This window comes from Hypanus sabinus, chromosome 6 (genome assembly GCF_030144855.1).
Source record: "Hypanus sabinus isolate sHypSab1 chromosome 6, sHypSab1.hap1, whole genome shotgun sequence".
NCBI lineage: Eukaryota > Metazoa > Chordata > Chondrichthyes > Myliobatiformes > Dasyatidae > Hypanus > Hypanus sabinus.
Genome location: NC_082711.1, coordinates 175,522,218 through 175,536,258, shown reverse-complemented (window position 1 = coordinate 175,536,258; position 14,041 = coordinate 175,522,218). Strand labels below are relative to the sequence as shown.

General features: G+C 41.1%; 1 protein-coding gene across 2 annotated transcripts in view; it reads right to left on the bottom strand.

The window, feature by feature from the left end:
* Positions 1-14,041, bottom strand: part of med13a (mediator complex subunit 13a) — a 192,705-nt gene that overhangs the window by 16,742 nt on the left and 161,922 nt on the right. For both annotated transcript variants that reach the window (XM_059973634.1, XM_059973636.1), the window contains exons 23-25: positions 10,818-11,009; positions 7,695-7,918; positions 5,002-5,144 (exon numbers count right to left, since the gene is read on the bottom strand). In XM_059973634.1, coding sequence (XP_059829617.1) covers positions 5,002-5,144; positions 7,695-7,918; positions 10,818-11,009 — 559 coding nt within the window. The remainder of the gene's footprint in view (positions 1-5,001; positions 5,145-7,694; positions 7,919-10,817; positions 11,010-14,041) is intronic.

Sequence of the window (14,041 nt, the reverse complement as noted above, 5' to 3'; positions counted from 1 at the left end):
TTCAGATTGATGAATTTTCACAACAGACTTGATGAAAAATCATCAATCTGAAATGTTAACTCTGTCTCTCCAGAGATGCTGCTTGACCTATTGGGTATTTTTCAGATTTTTTTGCTTCATTTCAGATGCCAGTTACTTGTGATTTGAATGTAAATGCCTTCATGTGAACAGAGATAATTTAATGAGGCAGAATACTAAACTCACAAAATTTTTGTATGAATTTTCAGCTTTTCATTTTTATGCAAATGTACAAGGCATTCTCAGAGGCTGGCACTGAAGCATATCAGCTCCTGTCTGAATGGCAACTACCAAAGCAACTGGTCTGCAGCAGATGCTATCTTGTTGGCTCTTCACACAATGCTGGAACATCTGGATGCTCTTTATCGATTACAGCTCAGCATTTAACACCATCATCTCCTCAAAATTAATCAGTAAACTCCAAAACCTGGGACTCAATAACTCTTTGTGCAATTGGATCCTGGATTTCCTCACATGTACACCCCAGTCAGTTTGGATTGACAAAAGCATCTCCTCCACAATCTCCATCAGTACAGGAGCACCACAGGGATGTGTACTTAGCCCCCTGCTCCACTCACTTTACACCTCTGACTGTATGGCTACGTACACCTTCGATACCACGTACAAGTTTGCTGATGACACCACTGTTGTGTGCTGTATCAAAGGGAGTGGTGAATCAGCATACAGGAAGGAGACTGAAGATCTCTCACTCAATGTCAATAAGATCAAGGAATTGATTATAGACTTCAGGAGAGGAAAACCAGAGGTCCATAAGCCAGTAATCATCGGAGGATCAGAGGTGGAGAGGGTCAGTAACTTTAAATTCTTGGGTGTCACCATCTCAAAGGACCTGTCCTGGACCATCATATAAATATCACAAAGAAAGCATGAGAGCACCTCTACATTCTCAGGAGTCTGCGGAAATTCAGCATGTCTTCGAAATTCTTGACAAACTTCTATAGAAGTGTGGTGGAAAATGTGCTGACTGGCTGCATTATGGCCTAGTATGGGAACACCAGTATGAAAAATCCAATAAATGATAGTGGATTGACTCAGTACATCACGGGCAAAACCCTCCCAATCATTGAGAACATCTACAGGAGACATTGCCATTGAAAAGCAGCATCAATCAAAGATCATCACCACCTTGGCCATACTGTTTTCTCGCTGCTGCCATAAGGAAGGTGGTACTGGTGCCTTAGAACTTCCACCAGCAGGTTCAAGAACAGTTACTATCCCTCAACCATCAGGCTCTTGAACAAAAGGGGATAGCTACACTGGTTTGAGAACTCTGTTATATTATCATTACATGCTTGTTATTTAGTGCTAATTATTTATATCCTGCATTTGCACAGTTTACAGTTTCCGTTCTATGGATTTGTTAAGTATGCCCACAGAAAAAGAATCTCAGGGTTGTACAGCGGTGCTAGTAAGCTGTGAAACCTGTAGAATTTCCTCTATTTCTGCATAATTGTGACCTCAAAGATGATCAGATCTTCATTTAAATCCTAGAACTACATAAACGGGACCAAATTAAATAAATAACAAAAATCATTATTTATTGATTGATTAATTGGAAGGATGATCCAATATTACATATATTTGTTGGAAAAAGTATGTGAACTCTGGAATAATGCCTTCTATAAAAGGTATTTGGAGTTGGGTGTTCCAATCAATGAGATGAGATTGAAGGTGTGGGTTGTAGGGGTGCCTTGCCCCATAAAAAGAGACACACAAAATTAGGTTACTGAGAGAGCCTGCTCTTCTCAAGAAAGATTTCTTTATATGCACCAGCCTTGATCAAAATAACTTTCAGAGAATCTTGGAAGAATTGTGGAGCTACATCAAGTTCCATCAGTCCACAGTGAGAGAAATTGTCTACAGTACTGTTGCTACTCTCCCTAGCAGTGGGCATCACACCAAGACCACAAGGTGTAATGCTGAAGGAAGTGAAAAAGAACCCAAGGATAGTAGCAAAAGACTTGCAGAAATCTCTAGAACTTGCCAAAGTCTTTGTTCATGTGCCCACTATAAGAAAAACACTGAACAAGAGGACACCACTGTTCTCCAAAATAAATAAACTGCTGCACGTCATAAGTTTGCAGAAGTCCACCCGAATGCTCTGCAACACTTCTGGGACAATGTTCTATGCACAGATGAGACAAAGGTTGAACTTTTTGGCAGCAATGCACATTACTATGTTTGGAGGAAAAACAGCACTACACACAACAACATTTCATCAGAACTGTCAAGTATGGTGGAAGGAGCCTCATGGTTTGGGGCTGCTTTGCTGCCGCAGGGCCTGGATAGACAGCTTAAGGGAACAATGAATTCAAAATTTTATCAAGACATTTTATGTCAGTGTAGCAGTGCATCACCAGAAGTTTAATAGAAGTTGGATAATGCAACAAGACAATGATCCAAAAATCAAGAATAAATCAACAACAGACTGGTTTAAAAAGAAAATTAGTGTTCTGGAATTGCCAAGTCAAAATCCTGACCTTACTCCTACGGAGATGTTGTGGAAGGACCTAAAGCAAGCAGTTCACATAAGGATGCCCACCAACATCCCAGAGTTGAAGCAGTTTTATAAGGAGAAGTGGCCTAAAACTCCTCCAAGCTGATGTGCAGGGCTGATAAACAGTTATCGGAAAAGTTTGGTTGAAGTTATTGCTGTCCAAGCGGGTCACACCAGTTACTGAAAACAAAGGTTCACATACTTTTTTCAACAAATACATGTAATAATGGATCATTTTCTCAATAAATAAATGAACATATAATGTTTTATATATTATATAATATTTATTTAAATGAGTTCTCTATCTAGTTTAAGGGCTTGTGTGAAAATCTGATCACATTTTACGCCACAGTTATGTAGAAATGGAGAAAATCCTACAGGGTTCACAAACTCTATAGCACCACTGTATGTGATGACAGGTATGTACTCTGATAATAAAATTAAATTTGAACTTTAAAGTAAAAGAGTGGTGTTTCATACAAAAGTTGCAATCACTCTGGCAGCACTCTTTCAAGTTCATCACTGATATGGTATTCTGATACCAGTATCCAAATTGGTAGTATCTACAAGAGGTGATGCCTCACGTAAAGAACATCCATCAAAGACCCCACCACCCAAGCCATGCTATCTTTTTGCAGCTATCATTGGACAGAAGGTACAGAAGCTTGAAGCTGCACACAACTAGGTTCAAGAACAGTCACTTCTATTCAACCACTGGCAAAACCCTAATCATGAGGGTTCAGCAACACCAAGACCACTCTCATCACTTTATGTATTAAAATGGGCTTTAACTATTTCTTTTCTCTTGTTAAAATTGTGTGTAATATGCGTTAATTATGAATGCTATGTTCCTGTAATGCTGCTCGGTATACATTTGTTTGTATGATAATAACCTTGATTTGGCTTTGATATTCCACTGATAAGAACATAAGATCAGCATCCTGTAGGTTACAGTAAAGAGCTAATGAAATTATGTTTCTGCCTTCATAACTAAGTCATCTGAGTGACATCAGTTTTAAGTAAGTTCAAATCTCAAAAACGATACCTGTTTCCAAAGACTAGACAAGTTTTAAGACAACTGATGAAAATTTCTTCCCTCGTTAGGCACAACTAATGAATTAACATCCGGGAACAATGTATTCTATATATTCACACACATATTTTATTAGGGTCAGCAATAAATATTAAAATAGTATTATTACACTGGTATTTAGTGGAGGGGCAGGTATTGTTGAAGAAACAGGTAGGATGCAGAAGGACTTAGATTAGGAGAATGGGCAAGAAAGTGGCAAATTAAATACAATGTTGGAAAATGCATGGTCATGCACTTTGGTAATAGAAATAAATGTGTGGACGATTTTCTAGACAGAGAGAAAATCCAGGAATCTGAGATGCAGAGGGACTTGGGAGTCCTTGTGCAGAACACCCTGAAGGTTAACTTGCAGGTTGAGTCAGTGGTGAGGAAAGAAAATGCCATGTTCGCATTCATTTCAAGAGGTCTAGAACACAAGAGCAAGGATGTGATGTTGAGGCTTTATAAGCACTGATGACTGCTGAGGCCTCACATTGAGTATTGTGAACAGCTTTGAGCCCCTCATCTTAGAAGAGATGTGCTGGCATTAGAGAGGGTCCAGAGGAGGTTCACAAGGATGATTCCAAGAATGAAAAGGTTATCATACAAGAAATGTTTGATGGCTCTGGGTCTATACTCGCTGGAATTCAGAAGGATGAGGGGGGATCTCATTGAAACTTTTCAAATGTTGAAAGGCCTAGACAGAGTAGATGTGGAAAGCATGTTTCCCATGGTGGGAGAGTCTTGGACAAGAGGGCACAGCCTCAGGATAGAGGGGCATCCTTTCAAAACAGAGATGCAGAGAAATTTCTTTAGCCAAAGGGTAGTGAATTTGTGGAATTTGCTGCCACATGCACCTGTGGAGGCCAGGTCGTTGGGTGTATTTAAGGCAGAGATTGATAGGTTCGTGATTGGACATGGCATCAAAGGTTACAGGAAGAAGGCTGGGAACTGGGGTTGAGGAGGAGATTTTAAAAAACCGATCAGCAATGATTGAATGGTGGTGCAGACTCAATGGGCCAGATGGCCTAATTCTGCTCCTATGCCTTATCGTATTTAGAGTACCTTCCAATTCGTATGGTTCCCTCACAAACAACTGAACTCTGCCTAACCCAGATCCCTACAATAAGGAAAAAAAAAAGCTAAATCACATGATTACATTAATCTTATAAAATAGCGTATCACCAAACATAGTGAGCAAATATTCTTTAAGAAAATACAGGGCTGTTTCATGTGTGTGTATATAATGACAATGATCCCCATTAGTCACGGTTCACATCTGGAATCAATACATCCAAAAATGAGAATCTTTTGCCAGTATAGAAAAAGAAAATTGCAAAACAAATATGTAATGTGACTGTTTGCATAACAGATTTACTCTGATTTATTTTACCTTTCAACTCTCCATGTCCTATTCTCCCAAGGCGCCCAATGACAACTCTCCAAGGAAGTGATGTCATCTGCATAATACCCAAACACCAGTCCCAGAGCTTTTGCAAACCCATTCTCCTGGGTGAACCTTTCCGCCTGCGAGCCCTGTCAAATAATACAAATCATTACTTTAACTGAGTAAAACTGATTTACTAGAAACCTTTTCTCTTGAAAATATAAGTAACAACATAAACACTACCATGCAATTAAATTGAGTACCAAGCAAACATGCTCAGTCCACCACCCAAGGATCCAGTGGCAGAGACATACAAAATCAGTTCACTTTTTGTAGGGAGTTGGTTGATCCTGGATTGTTGGTCTGCACTGGGAAAAACACCCAAAACCTCATGCAAAGTTACAGTCAGGCTTGGTTTCTATACCATTCAAGATCAAACACTCTTAACATTTACCAATAAGGCTCAAAGACTGTCTGCTTGAGCAAACTACACAGGACTTTGAATTGGATCTATGAAAAGAGTAATGACTAAGCCCTTACGTAGCTCAAGAAATATCCTAGTATTTAGTTTGAGTGGGAGGGAAAAAGGGATTACATAAAAATTTTATAATAAAAGCAGGAGCCAAAGCAGAATTCTAAAGCATTCCAATCAATAAACTGAGTCATGAAATGATCAGTCAGATTGTTACACAATCAGAACTCCTTAAAATTACTAGCCTTCAGGCAATACTATATTTCAACAGTAACAGACATCATAAAAAGGACTGATTGTGATTTTCCTATTGAATCACATGCAAAATCTTAAAGAAAATAATCCTCAAAAAAAAACCTCATTAACATCAAGAGTGTTGTAAGACAACTCTTATGTCCAGAGGTGAGGCAAAGCCACACAGCTTCTCCATAGCAGTTGTTAATCAGTATTTTACAGGATATTCCCAACAAGCTTACAGAGGAATGCAAAAGTTTGGGCGCCCCGGTCAAAATTTCAGTTACTGTGAATAGTCAAGTGAGTAGATGAATTGATCTCCAAAAATCAAAGTTAAAAAATGAAACGTTCTTTTCAACATTTTAAGCAAGATTAGTGTATTATTTTTGTTTTGTACAATTTTAGAGTGAAAAAAAGGAAAAGAGCACCATGCAAAAGTTTGGGCACCCCAAGCAATTTGAGCTCTGAGATAACTTTTACCAAGGTCTCAGACCTTAATTAGCTTGTTAGGGCTATGGCTTGTTCACAGTCATCATTAGGAAAAACAAGGTGATGCAAATTTCAAAGTTTTATAAATACCCTGACTCCTTAAGCCCTGTCTCCAAGCAGCTGCCTAGCACTCTGAAAATTAAAATGAATGATGCCCACAAAGCAGGAGAAGGCTATAAGAAGATAGCAAAGCATTTTCAGGTAGCCGTTTCCTCGGTTCTTAATGTAATTAAGAAACGGCAGTTAACAGGAATGGTGGAGGTCAAATTGAGATCTGGAAAGCCAAGGAAACTTTCCCAGAGAACTGCTCATAGGATTGCTAGAAAGGCAAATCAAAACCCCATTTGATTGCAAAAGACCTTCAGGAAGATTTATCAGACTCTGGAGTGGTGGTGCACTGTTCAACTCTGCAGCGACACCTGCACAAATATGACCTTCATGGAAGAGTCATCAGAAGAAAACCTTTCCTGCATCCTCACCACAAAATTCAGCATAAGAAGCTTGCAAAGGAACATCTAAACAAGCCTAATGTATTTTGGAAACAGTCCTGTGGACTGATGAAGTTAAAACAGAACTTTTTGGCCACAATGAGCAAAGGTATGTTTGGAGAAAAAAGGGTACATGAAAAGAACACCTCTCCAACTGTTAAGCATGGGGGTGGATTGATCATGCTTTGGGCTTGTGTTGTAGCCAGTGGCACAGGGAACATTTCACTGGTAGAGGGAAGAATGAATACAATTAAATATCAGCAAATTCTGGAAACAAACATCACACCATCTGTAAAAAAGCTGAAGATGAAAAGAGGATGGCTACAACAGGATAACGATCCTAAACACACCTCAAAATCCACAATCAACTACCTCAAGAGGCGAAAGCTGAAGGTTTTGCCATGGCCCTCACAGCCCCCCTACCTAAACACCATCGACAATCTGTGGATAGACCTCAAAAGAGTAGTGCATGCAAGACGGCTCAAGAACCTCACAGAACTAGAAGCCCTTTGCAAGGAAGAATGGGTGAAAATCCCCCAAACAAGAATTGAAACACCCTTAGTTGGCTACAGAAAGCTGTGATACTTGCCAAAGGGGGTGTTACTAAGTATCGATCATGCAGGGTGCCCAAACTTTTGCTTCGGGCCCTTTTCCTTTTTTGTTATTTTGAAACCATAAAAGATGGAAATAAAAAATTAATCTTGCTTAAAATATTAAAGAAATGTGTCATCTTTAACTTTATGCCTTTTGGAAATCAGGTCATCTTTTACTCAGCTATTCACAGTAACAGAAATTTTGACCGGGATGCCCAAACTTTTGCATGTCACTGTATCTTGTACTTGGGATAATTTCCAATGCCTGATTTCTTGTAATTTTTGAACACCTTCAGCATAGACTAACCTCGCTACAAGAATACTGAATGGAAAGTACCACCACCAGTCTAGGCCACCAGACTGACTTTTAACTAGACAGCATGAATTAGTCCATATTTTGATATTTTCCAAAAGTCTACAAACCTGTTTGGTACATCTATATTAATGACGCAGGTTTCCAACAGCTCTCCATACAGATCTGTACATGTTCCAAGCAGCCACCTCTGGTCATGTGACAAGCAATAACCTACAAAAAGCACATTGTACTTCTGGCTAGCTTCTCCAAATGTCTCCCCCAGCTCAGTCTGCTTATCCTTTACGGGAGCCAAAATAAATGGTGGGCTATAAATGCGCAAATATTCCGGCCTCTGTGGGGAAAAACAGGCAGATTCAGAATTAGTCTGTGTTTTAAATATCTCAACTGTACAAATAGCTTGGTGATTAAGTGCACCTCTTATTGTACCACAAATATAAAGCAGAGGCCCTGGACTCTACATCACTCTTGTGTATAACACATATTTCTGGAGTCATCCCAATTCCTAACAGCACAAGGAAGGCAGGTTTGGTTTCAATTATTTGCTGTACAGTGCAAGTATCCTACTCCTGAGTGAAAAATTCACAATAGGTCCTAGATTAGTGGCCGCCAACCCGTCGATCACGGTCGATCTTTGAGACTTTCCCCAGTAGATCCCGAAAGAAAAAAGAAAAATAGGTACACAAATACTATTGAGAGGTTGTTTCCAGGTTGCGGGGTTTTAGTTCCATTCCTTCTGCCCAGTGCGCATGCCTGTAGCTCCTCTGCACTACACAGTGTACTTCAGTGGTCCCCAACCACTGGGCCGTGAGGACACAATAGGAGTCAGCTGCACCTTTCCTCAATCCCTGTCACACTCACTGTTGAACTTGAATCCACGCGAGGTCATCAGTCGCCTAACCACAGATACACCCTCGCGCCAGGGATCACTGGTTAGCTTCAGGCGGCCGGTGGGAAGCGCCGTCGCTACTGGCCAGGAGCGTTACCTCTAAACCTGTTTGACACACTGAATGTTCGTGGGGAATCCAGTGCTAAAATATTCACAGACGACCTAACTGGGGCTCAGGGTTTTGTAAGTAGCTACCCCGCTGCGATCTACTGAAACAAACTTTTGTTGTCCAATAGATCCTACGGGGGATGGGGGTGGCCATCGCACTCCTCACTCGGTCAGTCGCTCTCTCCAGACTGCGACCGCCGTGGCCCTGGCACACGCCGTTGTCCTCTCACCCGACCCACAACCAACCACACCTGGCCAAGGCATCTGGTGGCGGGTGGGCGGGAAGTTGGAGTTCGGGCCCGGAGGCTGTCCAATGAGGCAATGAAGCATTCAAAACTGCTTCGGTACCCTGAGTCCAAGCACCCAGCACTTAAAGACAAAACCGTTGAGTTTTTTCAGCGGAAAAAGTGTGAGCAGCGCGGGACAGAAGCTAAGTGCCAAGAGCCACAAAAACTAAATTGCGGAATAGACTGGACATAAGGAGCCTGCTTCAAGTATCGTTGTATTCCCGCTGTGCTTAACACCCCCTACCCCGCCCCCATCAGCCGGTGCACAAGAATATTGTCAATATTAAATCGGTCCACTGTGCAAAACAGGATGGTACCCCTGGTATTTACGTTATTTCTACTTCCCTGTTGTGGGGTTTTACTTCCAGTCTTTTCTGCCCTGGTGTACATGCGCTTAACTAGTTGATCTGGGGTTGATCTTGCCTTTTACTAAGGCCGAGGTAGGGGATCTTGGGCTTAAAAAGGTTGGCGACCACTATCCTAGATTAAACTTGAACAGTACTAGGTCACCGCAGTAGAACTACACAATGGCCAAGTCCAAGACACCAGATCACTGCTGAGCTGCCTTGGTGCCACTGAGCTAACTATCTTTGATAATCTTTTGTGATAGAAGTGATATGTGGAATCACCATTATCCAGACTGAAAATGAAGCCAGCTGTAAGTGCTATCAGTTAAGCTGACACCTACTTGATCTCCATGTCCTCTCTCCAGCAAGATGATGGCACCAGTAATGGTTACTGTTAATGTGCTTGGGGACTCTGTATATCCATCTACAAATCAGGACTATCAAAATACCCACTGTGCTCAAATTCAGGAACAAGTTAATGGCAGAAAACTCTGGATCCAAGTTCCCATTCTTTCCCATGCAATCATGGCTGGTTTGTCACCTTTAACACATCATACGTGTGTTAAGGAAGATACTTTTAACTTTACAACCAGATAATCAAAGAAATTATAATTGGGAACAAAGAAACAGAAGAATTCAACACACTTTGGTTTTGTCTTTGCAAAGGAAGAACAGACAGACAGGTGATGGGTGGAGAGGGGAATGGAGAGACACTGAAGAAAAAAATATTAGTAAAAAAAAAGTTTCATAAAATTATTGGGGCTAAAGCTTGACAAATCCTCAGAACCTAATAATCTGCATCTCAAAGGTTGCAGGGTCATTGTTTAAAAACAAAGTGTTTCCCATTCCCTATAGAATGGAGGCAAAACATTTTCTCTCTGAGGGTTTAGAGTCCTTGGAACTTTCTACCCTTATGGAATGATAGTAGCATCGTCTTTGAATATTTTAAAGTAAGATGTGAGTAGATATTTGGTTAGCAAGGAGAAAGACTAGCAAAGATAGAGAGGAACTTGCAGCTAAGGGTACAAGCAGATGAGCTATGACCATATTAAATGGCAGAGTGAGCTTGAGTGGCCAAGTGGTTTACTTCTGTTCCCAAAGTGTATGTTAGAATCCCAAAGTTAGATATGGCCCTTGTGGCTAAAGGGATCAGGGGGTATGGAGAGAAAGCAGGTACAGGGTTCTGAGTTGGATGATCAGCCATGATCATACTGAATGGCGGTGCAGGCTCGAAGGGCTGAATGGCCTACTCCTGCACCTATTTTCTATGTTTTCTGTTTGTACAGCAGAAAATCCAACTTGATTCTGACATGCAGAATGTATTTACCAAAATCAGCAGATGTTAAGCCAGACACCAAGTTTAATTGGGTACATGCCAATCTGACCCAATGGAAAAATCTAACTCATCCATATTTTGCAGTCTGGTGCAAGAATTGAGAAAATAATAAGAGCAACACACTTAATTTAGAGCTGAGAACCACTAACAAAGTTATTGTTGTACCAACAATACTACTGCCTCTGGAGCTACCCAGAATTGCAACAGACTCCCTTGGTACGTACAATAAAGAACATATTTGTAAGATAGTCAAGCACATTACTTACATCAGGACTCTTTAAGGTGCTGTCTAAGGCCAGTCCTGGGCCAAAACCAGTCAGTGCTTTGACATATGTGGAAGGTGGTAAGGATCTCCGACATTGCGTGAACACAGAAAATGCCAGTGATTTAAGGTGCTGGGAATAGAGGTGTCGATCATCATTTTTCACAGGTTGCAAAAGATACTGACATGGAACAATCTGTGAAGAAATAAATCCAAAATTGAATACTTTTGAATCTTATTCTAATTCTCATTAGAGTTTCAGCCTGGATATGGTACAGTAATCTATTCTTTAATTAAAGCAATGCAGGAGATAAAACTTTTATATTTCCATTTTGAGAACAGCCAGTCATAGCAAAGGGACCATCAACTGGTTCAATTTTAAGTTTAACTGCCATTCACGATCAAGGTACAATACATAGAACTAAAACACAACACACAGAGCACAGACACAGTGCCTATAAAAAGTATTCACTCCCCTTGGAAGTTTTCATGTTTTATTGTTTTACAACACTGAATCACAGTGGATTTAATTTGGCTTTTTTGACACTGATCAACTTAAAAGACTCTTTCATGTCAAAACAAAAACAGATCTCCACCAAGTGATCTAAATTAATTACAAACATCAAACACAAAATAACTATTGCATAAGTATTCACCACTTTCAAGTCGGTATTTAGTAGATGCATCTTTGGCAGCAATTACAGCCTTGAGTCTATGTGAATAAGTCTCTAGTAGCTTTGCACATCTGAACAATGCAGTTTTTCCCCATTCTTCTTTTCAAAACTGCTCAAGCTCTAAGATTGCATAGGGATCATGAATGCACAAACCTTTCAATCCAACCACAAATTCTCAATTGGATTCAGATCTGGACTCTAACTTGGCCACTCCAGGACATTAACTTTGTTGCTTTTAAGTCATTCCTATATAGCTTTGGCTTTATGTTTGGGTTCACTGTCTTGCTGGTGAACAAATCTTCTCCCAAGTCGCATTTCTCTTGCAGACTGCTTCAGGTTTTCCTCCAGCATTTCGCTGTATTTTGCTGCATTCATTTTACCCTCACCTTCACAAACCTTCCAGGGCCTGCTGCAGTGAAGTGTCCCCACAGCAAGTTAAAAACCCTTGGAATTACAGGGAAATTTCTAGCATGGGTGGAGCATTGGCTGGTCAGCAGAAAAAACCGAGTGGGAATCAGGAGATCCTGTTCTGGCTGGCTGCCAGTTACCAGTGGAGTTCCACAGGGGTCGATGTTGGGACTGCTGCTTTTTACGATGTATGTCAATGATTTGGACTATGGTATTGACGGATTTGTGGCTAAATTTGCCAACGATACAAAGATAGGTGGATGAGCGGGTAGTGTTAAGGTAGTGTAAAGGAAACAGAGCCTGCAGAAAGACGTAGATAGTTTAGGGGAATGGGCAAAGAAGTGGCAAGTGAAATACAATGTTGGAAAGTGCACAGTCGTGCACATTGGTGGAAGAAACAAACGGGCAGACTATTAGTTAGATGGGGAGAGAATTCAAAATGCAGAAATGCAAAGGGACTTGAGAGTCCTTGCGCAGGATATCCTAAAGGTTAACCTCCTGGTTGAGTCTCTTGTGAAGAAGGTGAATGCAATGTTGGCATTCATTTCTAGAGGTATAGAATATAACAGCAGGGATGGGATGTTGAGGATCTATAAGGCACTCATGAGACCATACTTCCAATACTGTGTGCAGTTTTGGCCTCCTTATTTTAGAAAGGATATTGGAGAGGGTTCAGAGAAGATTCACGAGAATGATTCCAGGAATGAAAGGGTTACTGTATGAGGAACATCTGGCAGCTCTTGGGCTGTATTCCTTGGAGTTGAGGAGAGTGGAGGGGGTGGGGATCTCCTAGAAACATTCCGAATGTTAAAAGGCCTGAACAGATTAGATATGACAAAGTTATTTCCCACAGTAGGGGATTCTAAGACATGAGGCACAACATCCATTTAGAACTGAGATGCAGAGAAATTACTTTAGTCAGAGGGTGGTAAATCTGTGGAATATGTTGCCACGAGTGGCTGTGAAGGCCGTAATTGGGTGTGTTTAAGGCAGAGTCAGAGAGGTTCTTGATTAGTCAGGGCATCAAAGGGTATGGGGTGAAGGTAGGGGAGTGGGGATGACTGGAAGAATTGGATCTGCCCACGATCAGCAGACTCAATGGTCCAAATTCCCTACTTCTGCCCCTATACCTTATGTTCTTATGACACGCAAGAGTCTCTTCCTATTGATCAGTGTCAATAAAGCCAAATTAAATCCACTGTGATTCAATGTTGTAAAACAATAGAACATGAACTCTTCCAAGGGGGAGGGTGAATACTTTTTAGAGGCACTGTAATTATGGGAAAAAAGTTCCAAATTTTTATTTTCAATAATAATATAGCTCAAGTCCCCAAGTGTCATGACTGTAGAATGAAGGTACATGGTTGTTGTCCTGGAGCCACATGTCTGCAAGAACAGCCACAATAGTTCCTTATATCATGTAGTGCAGCCACAGATCAGTGAAATCCAAATTGTCTCCCACCGAGCAAACACTGGAGAGCAGCACTGATGGGAGGAGAAGGCCTCCAACCCAGCACAGAATCCAGTAGTGCTCACCCTTCCTCATCAGTCACTGAAGGAGACCCAAAGGCTTGAATGAGCCCTGGACATTGCCAAAACCGACGCCACAGAGCTCCCCTGCTGTCAGTCTCACCAATCAACCAGTCTCAGTATTCTGCATTACCAATGTCCAACAGGGTCTTGCGATCACATCAAAATGTCCAAACCAGTCACCTGCACTATCCGTTGAATCACGCCTTTGCACACTGCCACTGACAGTGCCTATAGAAAGCTCCAACATGATGCATAACACGTCTAGTTCCACTGCAATCCAGCAAATTGCTATTGGGGTAGACCTGCAGTACTTGATATTCTTGATTAGTCAATAGAGTCTTGCGATCGTGAAAGAAAAATGACGAGCAACTGCACCTTTGGTTAAACCCAGAGAGGCCGCTGCATCCAATTGCACTCATCTTACCGCATCTAACTGCCACATTATACCCATTACTCTGAAAATAATTCACAGCAGTTTAGAATGCCATAGGTGTCCTAAAGACACCGTAATAATTCAAATCTGTGCTGTTGTATAGAACAATGACAAAACACAGATTACTTGGTCTTCCAGTTTCTTGCCTAAACGGCTATTAAACCATTAAAGCAACAGTCT